General features: G+C 65.4%; 2 protein-coding genes across 2 annotated transcripts; one reads left to right on the top strand and one right to left on the bottom strand.

Annotated features, from left to right (window-relative positions):
- The first annotated feature begins 105 nt into the window (after positions 1 to 105).
- On the top strand, positions 106 to 8,229 carry LOC142093553 (vesicle-associated membrane protein 5-like). The gene is made up of 3 exons (XM_075174812.1): positions 106 to 358; positions 4,690 to 4,821; positions 6,780 to 8,229. The coding sequence occupies exons 1-3, from the start codon at positions 356 to 358 to the stop codon at positions 6,978 to 6,980; spliced, it is 336 nt and encodes a 111-aa protein (XP_075030913.1). The 5' UTR covers positions 106 to 355; the 3' UTR covers positions 6,981 to 8,229.
- Positions 8,230 to 8,531: 302 nt separating this feature from the next.
- On the bottom strand, positions 8,532 to 10,742 carry C27H2orf68 (chromosome 27 C2orf68 homolog). The gene is made up of 4 exons (XM_075174558.1): positions 10,523 to 10,742; positions 10,285 to 10,400; positions 9,024 to 9,142; positions 8,532 to 8,759 (listed from the first exon to the last, which is right to left on the bottom strand). Exons 1-4 carry the CDS (start codon positions 10,615 to 10,617, stop codon positions 8,637 to 8,639), a joined length of 453 nt encoding a protein of 150 aa, XP_075030659.1. The 5' UTR covers positions 10,618 to 10,742; the 3' UTR covers positions 8,532 to 8,636.
- Between the last annotated feature and the right edge of the window lie 198 nt (positions 10,743 to 10,940).

Raw genomic sequence — 10,940 nt, 5'->3', positions numbered from 1 at the left:
CATCTGGGGGGCTGTAGGGACGGGGGGACTTTGGGGGACCCACATCCGGGGGTGCTGCGGGGACCTGGGGGGCTTGAGGGGGGGGTCCTGGGGGACCCGGGGCCGGGGGGTCCCGGGGGGAGGTCCCACACCCGCGGGGTCCTGGGGACACCCCCCTCGGGGGGCTGCGGGGCCGGAGGTGCCCGGGGAGGGGACAGACGCTCCCGGTGTGGGGACGCGGGGACACCCGGGGGGCGGTCCCGGTCCCTCCCGCCGGGGGCGGCCGCTGGGGCCCGGGGTGGGACGGGGACGGACGCTCCGGTACCGGCACCCACCCGGGCACCGACCCCGGTACCGGCACCGACCCCGCGGGACCATGGTGAGCGCCGGGGGCTTCGCCGTCGCTTTCGCTTTCGCTTCCCGGGGGGGCGGACCGGGACCGGCACCGGCACCGGCACCGGGGCGGGGGGCGGGAGACACGGGACCGCCGGGGCTAGGGACCCCCCCGGGGCTCGGTGACTCCCCCCCCGGTCCCGGTGCCCCCGGGGCTCTTCCTGGTGGCGGGAGGGACGAGCCCCAGCCGGGGGGGGGGGAGTGCGGGGTGGCCCGCGTGGAATTTTCCGTGTCCCCGTGTGTCATTGTCCCCGGCCCCGGGATCCTCGCGTGTCCCAGCCCGGCCACCCCACCGTGCCCCGTCCCCACCGTGTCCCCACGTGTGACCCGGACCCCACGGTCCCCGTGTGCCCCACCCGTGGGTGCCCCTGTGCCCTGTCCCCGTGGTGCCCCTGCCCCCATGGTCCTGCTGTGCCCCATGGTTCCCGTGTCCCCGTGTCCCCGAGGTCTCCTGTCCCCCACGGTCCCCATGGTGCCACTTCCCTGGGGTGCCCAGGTCCCCATGTCCCTGTGTGCCCCCTCCTCACCGTGCCCGTGTCCCCCTGTGCCCCATTCCTGCAGTGCCCAGGTCCCCATGTCCCCACGGTCCCCTATGTCCCCATTGTCCCCATGGTGCCCCTTCCCTGGGGTGCCCGTGTCCCCGTGGTGCTTGTGTTCCCACGGTCCCCATTGTCCCCACAGTCCCCTATGTCCCCATTGTCCCCATGGTGTCACTTCCTTGTAGTGTCCTTGTCCCCATGATCCCCTATGTCCCCATTGTCCCCATTGTCCCCATGGTGCCCCTTCCCTGGGGTGCCCTTGTCCCCATGGTCCCTGTGTCCCCATGGTCTCCTTGTCCCCATGTTCCTTTTGTCCCATGGTCCCCTTGTCCCCGTTGTCCCCATCTCCCCCTGGTCCCCATTGTCCCCATGGTGCCCCTTCCTTGCGGTGCCCTTGTCCCCATGGTCCCCATTGTCCCATGTCCCCGTGGTCCCTGTGTCCCCATCGTGCCCCTTCCCTGCAGTGCCCTTGTCCCCATGGTGCCCCTTCCTTGCGGTGCCCTTGTCCCCATGGTCCCTGTGTCCCCATGTGGGTGCCCATGTCCCCATGGTCCCTGTGTGCCCCCCTCCTCACAGCGCCCTTGTCCCCATGGTCCCCTTCCCTGGGGTACCCTTGTCCCCATAGTCCCTGTGTCCCCATTGTCCCCATGGTGCCCCTTCCCTGGGGTGCCCTTGTCCCCATGGTCCCTGTGTCCCCATGGTCTCCTTGTCCCCATGTTCCGTTTGTCCCATGGTCCCCTTGTCCCCGTTGTCCCCATGTCCCCCTGGTCCCCATTGTCCCCATGGTGCCCCTTCCTTGCGGTGCCCTTGTCCCCATGGTCCTCATGGTCCCTGTGTCCCCATTGTCCCCATGGTGCCCCTTCCTTGCGGTGCCTTTGTCCCCATGGTCCTCATGGTCCCTGTGTCCCCATTGTCCCCATGGTGCCCCTTCCTTGTGGTGCCCTTGTCCCCATGGTCCTCATGGTCCCTGTGTCCCCATTGTCCCCATGGTGCCCCTTCCTTGCGGTGCCCTTGTCCCCATGGTCCCCCTTGTCCCATGTCCCCGTGGTCCCTGTGTCCCCATCATGCCCTTTCCCTGCAGTGCCCTTGTCCCCATGGTCCCCTATGTCCCCATTGTCCCCATGGTGCCCCTTCCCTGGGGTGCCCATGTCCCCACGGTCCCCTTGTCCCCATGGTCCCCATGTGCCCCTTTCTCACAGCGCCCATGTCCCCATGGTGCACCTTTCTTGCAGTGCCTTTGTCCCCATGGTCCCCTATGTCCCCATTGTCCCCATGTGCTCCTTCCCTGGGGTGCCCGTGTCCCCATGGTCCCTGTGTCCCCATGGTCTCCTTGTCCCCATGTGCCCCCTCCTCACTGTGCTCTTGTCCCCATGGTGCCCCTTCCTTGCGGTGCCCTTGTCCCCATGGTCCCCATGTCCCCCTGGTCCCCATTGTCCCCATGGTGCCCCTTCCTTGCGGTGCCCTTGTCCCCATGGTCCCCATGTCCCCACAGTCCCCTATGTCCCCATTGTCCCCATGGTGCCCCTTCCCTGCAGTGCCCTTGTCCCCATGGTCCCATATGTCCCCCCCCATGGTGCCCCTTCCCTGGGGTGCCCATGTCCCCATGGTCCTTGTGTCCCTATGGTCCCCTTGTCCCCGTGTGCCCCCTTCTCACAGCGCCCTTGTCCCCATGGTGCACCTTTCTTGCAGTGCCTTTGTCCCCATGGTCCCCTATGTCCCCATTGTCCCCATGTGCTCCTTCCCTGGGGTGCCCGTGTCCCCATGGTCCCTGTGTCCCCATGGTCTCCTTGTCCCCATGTGCCCCCTCCTCACCGTGCTCTTGTCCCCATGGTGCCCCTTCCCTGCAGTGCCCTTGTCCCCATGATCCCCTGTGTCCTCATTGTCCCTATGACCCCATTGTCCCTATGTCCCCATTGTCCCTCTATGTCCGCCTAGTCCCCATGGGGCTCCTTCCCTGCAGCGCCCTTGTCCCCATGGTCCCCTTGTCCCCATGTTCCTTTTGTCCCATGGTCCCCCTGGTCCCCATTGTCCCCATGGTGCCCCTTCCTTGCGATGCCCTTGACCCCATGGTCCCCATTGTCCCATGTTCCCATGGTCCCTGTGTCCCCATCGTGCCCCTTCCCTGCAGTGCCCTTGTCCCCATGGTCCCATATGTCCCCATGGTGCCCCTTCCCTGGGGTGCCCATGTCCCCATGGTCCCCTTGTCCCCATGGTCCCCAGGTGCCCCCTTCTCACAGCACCCTTGTCCCCATGGTGCACCTTCCTTGCGGTGCCCTTGTCCCCATGGTCCCCTATGTCCCCATGTGGGTGCCCATGTCCCCATGGTCCCTGTGTGCCCCCCTCCTCACAGCGCCCTTGTCCCCATGGTCCCCTTCCCTGGGGTACCCTTGTCCCCATAGTCCCTGTGTCCCCATTGTCCCCATGGTGCCCCTTCCCTGCAGTGCCCTTGTCCCCATGGTCCCTGTGTCCCCATGGTATCCTTGTTCCCATGTTCCTTTTGTCCCATGGTCCCCTTGTCCCCATTGTCCCCATGTCCCCCTGGTCCCCATTATCCCCATGGTGCCCCTTCCTTGCGGTGCCCGTGTCCCTATGGTCCCCATGGGCCCTGTGTCCCTATTGTCCCATGTCTCCATGGTCCCTGTGTCCCCATGTTCCTATTGTCCCCTATGTCCCCATTGTCCCCATGGTGCCCTTTCCTTGCGGTGCCCTTGTCCCCATGGTCCCTACGTCCCCATTGTGCCCCTATGTCCGCCTTGTCCCCATGGGGCTCCTTCCCTGCAGCGCCCTTGTCCCCATGGTCCCTGTGTCCCCATGGTCCCATTGTCCCCATGTCCCCATTGTCCCCATGTCCCCCTGGTCCCCATTGTCCCCATGGTGCCCCTTCCTTGTGGTGCCCTTGTCCCCATGGTCCCTGTGTCCCCCTGGTCCCCATTGTCCCCATGGTGCCCCTTCCTTGCGGTGCCCTTGTCCCCATGGTCCCCATGTCCCCATGGTCCCCTATGTCCCCATTGTCCCCATGGTGCCCCTTCCTTGCGGTGCCCTTGTCCCCATCGTCCCCATGTCCCCATGGTCCCCTATGCCCCCATTGCCCCCATGGTGCCCCTTCCTTGCGGTGCCCTTGTCCCCATGGTCCCCATGTCCCCATGGTCCCTGTGTCCCCATTGTCCCCATGGTGCCCCTTCCTTGCGGTGCCCTTGTCCCCATGGTCCCCATGTCCCCATGGTCCCCTATGCCCCCATTGCCCCCATGGTGCCCCTTCCTTGCGGTGCCCTTGTCCCCATCGTCCCCATGTCCCCATTGTCCTTATGTCCCCATTGTCCCCATGGTGCCCCTTCCTTGCGGTGCCCTTGTCCCCATGGTCCCCATGTCCCCATGGTCCCCTATGTCCCCATTGTCCCCATGGTGCCCCTTCCTTGCGGTGCCCTTGTCCCCATGGTCCCCATGTCCCCATTGTCCTTATGTCCCCATTGTCCCCATGGTGCCCCTTCCTTGCGGTGCCCTTGTCCCCATTGTCCCCATGTCCCCATTGTCCCCATGGTCCCTGTGTCCCCATTGTCCCCATGGTGCCCCTTCCTTGCGGTGCCCTTGTCCCCATGGTCCCCATGTCCCCATGGTCCCCATGTCCCCATGGTCCCCAATGTCCCCATTGTCCCCATGTGCCCCTTCCCTGTGATGCCCATGTCCCCGTGGTCCCCACGGTCCCCATAGTCCCCTTCCCCGCGGTGCCGCGTCCCCGGGGCGCGGGTGTCCCCCCCGACGTGTCCCCCGCTGTCCCCAGGCGGGGCTGGCGCAGTGCCAGCGCGAGGCAGAGGAGGTGACGGAGCTGATGAAGCAGAACTTCGCCCGGGCGCTGGAGCGGGACGGGCGCCTCAGCGACCTCGACAGCCGGGCCCAGGAGCTGCGCGCCATGGTGGGCACCTATAGGGACATATAGCCCTGGGGACAGACACACACAGAGCCCTTGGGGACACTATAGGGATAGACAGCCCCGGGGGGGGACACATTATAGGGACATATAGCCCTGGGGACACTATAGGGGTAGACAGCCCTGGGGGGGACACACTATAGGGACATAGAGCCCTGGGGGACATTATAGGGATATACAGCCCCGGGGGGGTGGGGATAGCCCTGGGGGACACTATAGGGACATATAGCCCTGGGAGACACTATAGAGCTATACAGCTCTAGGAGTTGGGCATAGCCCTAGGGGACACTATAGGGACATATAGCCCTAGGGGACACATACTGTAGGGACATGCAACCCTGGAGAACACTACAGGGACACACAGCTATAGGGACACACTATAGAGAGACACACTATAGGGACATATAGCCCTGGGGGACACTATAGGGATATACAGCTCTGGGGGGGTAGGCATAGCCTTGGGGGACAATATAGGCACATATAGTCTCAGGGGACGTATACTGTAGGGACATAGAGCCTGGGGGACACTATAGGGACACACAGCCCTGGGGTGACACACTATAGGGACATAGAGCCCTGGGGGACACTATAGGGATATACAGCTCGGGGGGGGTAAGCATAGCCCTGGGGGACAATATAGGCACATATAGTCTCAGGGGACACATACTGCAGGGACGTAGAGCCCTGGGGGACACTATAGGGATATACAGCCCTGGGGTGACACACTATAGGGACATAGAGCCCTGGGGGACACTATAGGGACATACAGCCCCAGGGGACACATACTATAGGGACATAGAGCCCTGGGGGACACTATAGGGATATACAGCCCCCCAGGGGGTGGGCATAGCCCTGAAGGACACTATAGGGACATATAGCCCCAGGGGGAACACACAGCCCTGGTTTGACACACTATAGGGACATACAAGCCCTAGGGGACATACACTACAGGGACATATAGCCCCAGGGGACACTATGGGGACACACAGCCCCAGGGGGGACACACTATAGGGACATACAGCCCCGGGGGGGGACACACAGCCCTGGGGGACAGTATAGGGACATACAGCCCTGGGGGGGGGTGGGACAGGATTCTAGGGGACACTATAGGGACATATAGCCCCAGGGGGACACACACTATAGGGACATACAGCCCTGGGGAGCAGGGTGGGACAGGACCCTGGGGGACACTATAGGTACATATAGCCCCAGGGGACACAAACTATAGGGACATATAGCCCTGGGGGACACACACTATAGGGACATACAGCCTTGGTGGGGGATGGGATGACACTGGGGGGTATGGCTCTTTGGGGGGGATGGGACACTATAGGGACACTATAGCGACCTGCAGCCCTGGGAGGACGGCCTGGGGGGCCACACTATAGGGCCATATAGCCCCAGGGGAAGGAGGGCACTATAGGGACGTACGGCCCGGAGGGGGGGTGCTATAGGGCCATACGGGCACTATAGGGACGTACGGGCACTATAGGGACGTACGGCCCGGAGGGCGGGTGCTATAAGGCCATACGGGCACTATAGGAATGTACGGCCCGGAGGGGGGGTGCTATAGGGCCATACGGGCACTATAGGGATGTACGGACCGGAGGGGGGGTGCTATAGGGCCGTACGGGCACTATAGGGACGTACGGACCAGAGGGAGGGTGCTGTAGGGCCATACGGGCACTATAGGGACGTACGGCCCGGAGGGGGGGGTGCTGTAGGGCCATACGGGCACTATAGGGCCATACGGCCCAGAGGGGGGATGCTATAGGGCCGTATGGGCACTATAGGGACGTACGGCCCGGAGGGGGGGTGCTATAGCACCTATAGCACCCCCCCTCTGGGCCGTACGTCCCTATAGTGCCCCCCCCCAGGCACTCTAGGCCCATATGGCCCGGGTGTGTGTAGGGGGGGACCCTATAGATCCCCCGTCCCCGCAGGGCGAAGCCTTCACCCGCAGCACCCGGGCGGTGGCGCGGCAGCAGCGCAGGGGGCAGCGGCGGTGGCGTCTGGCGGCCATCGGCCTCGTCGCCGCCTTCCTCCTCCTCCTCGCCCTCGGCCTGGCGCTATGGCTGTCACGGCCACCCCCCGTCATCGTCACCGTCACCGTCCCCCCCGGTACCCCCCCCGGCGGGGACTGAGCCCCCCCCCCCCGGCACTGCGGGGAGCCTGCCAGGTCTGGGGGAGACCCTACAATAACAAAGCGGTGGGATCTGTTTTGGGAAGACCCTACAATAAATAAGAAGCAGGACTTGGTTTGCGGAGACCCTACAATAACAAACCAGTGGAAGCTGCTTTGGGGAGACCCTACAATAACAGAGCAGCAGGATGATCTCCGGGGAGACCCTACGATAAATAAACACCAGGATCTGCTTTGGGGAGACCCTACAATAACAAACCATCGGGATCTGTTTTGGGGACACCCTACAATAACGAACCAGCAAGATGATCTCCAGGGAGACCCTACAATAACAAACCAGTGGAACCCGTTTCGGGGACACCCTACAATAACAAACCAGCGGGATGATCTCCAGGGAGACCCTACAATAACAAACGTGCCAGACCCTACGATAACTAAGCACCACAACCTGCTTTGGGGAGACCCTACAATAACAAATCAGGGGGATTGGCTTGGGGTAGACCCTACAATAACAAACCAGCAGGATGAACTCCGAGGACACCCTACAATAACAAACCATCGGGATCTGTTTCGAGGAGGCCCTACAATAACAAACCAGCAGGACCCACTCCAGGGAGACCCTATGCTAAATAAGCACCAGGATCTGCTTTGGCGAGACCCTACAATAACAAACCAGCGGGATGATCTCCAGGGAGACCCTACAATAACAAACATGCTGGACCCTACGATAACTAAACACCAGGACCTGCTTTGGGGAGACCCTACAATAACAAGCCAGGGGGATCGGCTTGGGGTAGACCCTACAATAACAAACCAGCAGGACACACTTCAGGGAGACCCTACAATAAATAAGCACCAGGACCTGCTTTGGGGAGACCCTACAGTAACAAACCATCGGGATCTGTTTTGGGGAGACCCTACAATAACGAACTGGCAGGATCCTCTCTGGGGAGACCCTATAACAAATAAGAACCAGAACTGGTTTTGGGGAGACCCTACAATAACAAACCAACAGAACCTTCTCCGAGGAGACCTGACGATAAATAAGCACCAGGACCTGCTTTGGGGAGACCCTACAATAACAAACCACTGTGCCTTACTCCAAGGTGACCCTACAATAACAGACCAGCAGGACCTGCTTTGGGGAGACCCTACAATAACAAACCACCCTGCCTTGCTTCCAGGAGACCCTACAATAACAAAGGGACCCAATTCAGGGAGACCCTACCACAATAAACCAGCACAACCCACTCTGAGGAGACCCTACAATAACAAACCAGTGGGACCAGCCCTGGGGACACCCGGTCTTGTCCCCAAGTGCCACCAACCCCGGGTGGGGGAGGACAGACGGGGGGGGGCACCCTGGGGACACGAAGGCACCCGGGGAGGGGACAGGGACCCCAGGGAGGGGATGGGGGGGTCCCTGGGGACATGGCACCCATCGTCACCCACGGGGGGTGGCACCATGGCACCGGGGACGTGACATGGTGACACACCGGGGGGGATGGGTCACCTCGTGCCTCAGTTTCCCCAAGCAAAGCCAGACACCGGAGCCTCGCAGCACCTTTATTGACACCGGGCGGCGGCTGGCACCCGTCCCCGGGGGTGGCAGTGTCCCCGGGGGGTGGCACCCGTCCCCCGGAGGGGGTCAGCAGCGTCACCCTGTCCCTCGGCGCTTGCTGAGCTCGTCCTGCACCCGCTGGCAGAGGGCCCGGCGCAGGGCGGGCTCCAGCGGGCTCCGGGCGCACACCCGTCGCGTCACCTCCTCCGCGCTGTCCCCCTGCGGCACCCTGTCACCCGCCGTGCCCCACGGCGGCACCCACACCCACCCGCTGCATCCCAGGGGACCCACCGGGCACCCGCTGCGCCCCACGGCACCCACCCGCACCCATGGGTGCCCCTCCCCTTGTCCCCGCCCCCCCCCATGGGTGCCCCTCCCCTTGTCCCCCCCCCCTCCACACCCACGGGTGCCCGGACTCCCCCCAAGACACACACAAAGCCTCCCAGCCACCCTGCACCCATGGGTGCCCCCCGGGGTCCCCACCTGGTGCACGATGACGGCGGTGACGCGCCCGTCGTCCCCCTCGTACTCCAGGCAGAAGAGCCGGGGCCCGCGGGTGTCGGCGGGGGGGGGCCCCGGGCTGGGGTCTCCCCCGGGACCCCCTGCGGCGCCTGCACCCTCAGGGGGCTGGCAGTGCACCCCGCCCTCCCCCACCCCCCTTTGGGTGCTCCCCCACCCACTCCAGCCCACCCAGGGGTGCCCCATCCCCATCCTCCCCTTGGGTGACCCCACCCAGGGGTGCTCCCCCCCCATCCCCAACCATCACTTGGGTGCCCCCCCATGTCCCAGCTCACCCTGGGGTCCCCCCCATGTCCCCCCACCCATGGGTGCCCCCTATCCCTGTGTCTCCCTTGGGTGCCCCCCCATGTCCCAGCTCACCCTGGGGTCCCCCCCATGTCCCCCCACCCATGGGTGCCCCCTATCCCCGTGTCTCCCTTGGGTGCCCCCCCATGTCCCAGCTCACCCTGGGGTCCCCCCCATGTCCCCCCACCCATGGGTGCCCCCCACCCCTGTGTCTCTCTTGGGTACCCCCCCATGTCTCAGCCCACCCTGGGGTATCCCCCCCACCCTTGGGTGCCCCCCCCATCCCCATCGCTCCCTTAGGTGCCCCCCCCTCCTCAGCCCACCCCTGGGTGCTCCCCATCCCTGTCGCCCCCTTGGGTGCCCCCCCATGTCCCAGCCCACCCAGGGGTGCCCCATCATGTCACAGCCCACCCAGGGGTCCCACCCATGTCCCCCCACCCATGGGTGCTCCCCATCCCTGTGTCTCCCTTGGGTACTTCCCCCCATGTCCCAGCCCACCCTGGGGTCCCCCACATTTCCCCCCCACCCATGGCTGCGCCCCCCCAATCCCACCCCACCCCGGGGTGCCCCATCACTCCCATGGGAACCTCCCCATGCCCCAGCCCACCCTGGGGTGCCCCATCACCCTCCCCGTACCCATGGGTGCCCCCATGTCCGAGCCTACCCTGGGGTCCCCCCCCCATGTCCCCCCACCCTTGGGTGCCCCACCTTCTTCAGCCCACCCTTGGGTGCCCTCCCCCCACGTCCCAGCCCACCCAGGGGTGCCCCATCACCCTCCCCCCACCCATGGGTGCCCCCCATGTCCCAGCCCACCCAAGGGTGCCCCATCACCCTCCCCCCACCCATGGGTGCCCCCCATGTCCCAGCCCACCCTGAGGCCCCCCCACCCCCGATTTGTCCCCACCCTTAGGTGCTCCCCCAGGGTGCTCCCGCCGCTCACCGGGCCGGCGGGGCCGGTACACCTGCTGGTCGGGGCGGCGGGGCCGGGGGGGGGTCGGGGTGAGCCGGCCCCGCGCCCGCCCCCGCGCCTGCCGCACCGCCCGCTCGTAGGCGTCCCTGCGCACCGGGGGGGGACCGGGGGGTTACCGGGAATGTCACAGGGGGCCCCGGAGCCGCGCTAGGGGGTCCCCGGGAGGCCGCGGGCCGGTTCAGGGCCCCGCCGGTGCCGGGACCGGTACCTGGCGATCTGGTTGCGGCGGATGTGCCGCACGAAGCCGTGGCTCATATCGAGCCGCCCACCCGGCCGGCAGCGCCAGCCCGCGGCCGCCTCCATCAGCCGCCGCCACCGGGGCCGGCCTGCAGGGGGGGGCCGCGGGCGGGGCCGCCCCGCCGGTAACGGGACGCGGTCCCTTTAAAAGCCCCGCCGGCCGCCGCGGGCCCTACGCGCATGCGCCAGCGGAGCGGCGCCGCAGTGCGCAGGCGCAGAAGAGGCGTTGCCCGCCCCGGCGGCTGCGCACATGCGCAGTAACGAGAACGCGGCAGCGCTGCCGGTTGGCCGATGGCGCATGCGCAAAGTGACGGCTGCGGCGGTTCTGCGCATGCGCAGTCGCCACTTAGCACGGTCTGACTCCGCCCCCTCGGTTGCGCCTGCGCGGT

The sequence above is a fragment of the Calonectris borealis genome, chromosome 27 (assembly GCF_964195595.1).
Source record: "Calonectris borealis chromosome 27, bCalBor7.hap1.2, whole genome shotgun sequence".
NCBI lineage: Eukaryota > Metazoa > Chordata > Aves > Procellariiformes > Procellariidae > Calonectris > Calonectris borealis.
Note: the sequence above shows the minus strand (reverse complement) of the source record. Positions and strands in the feature narration are given on the sequence as shown.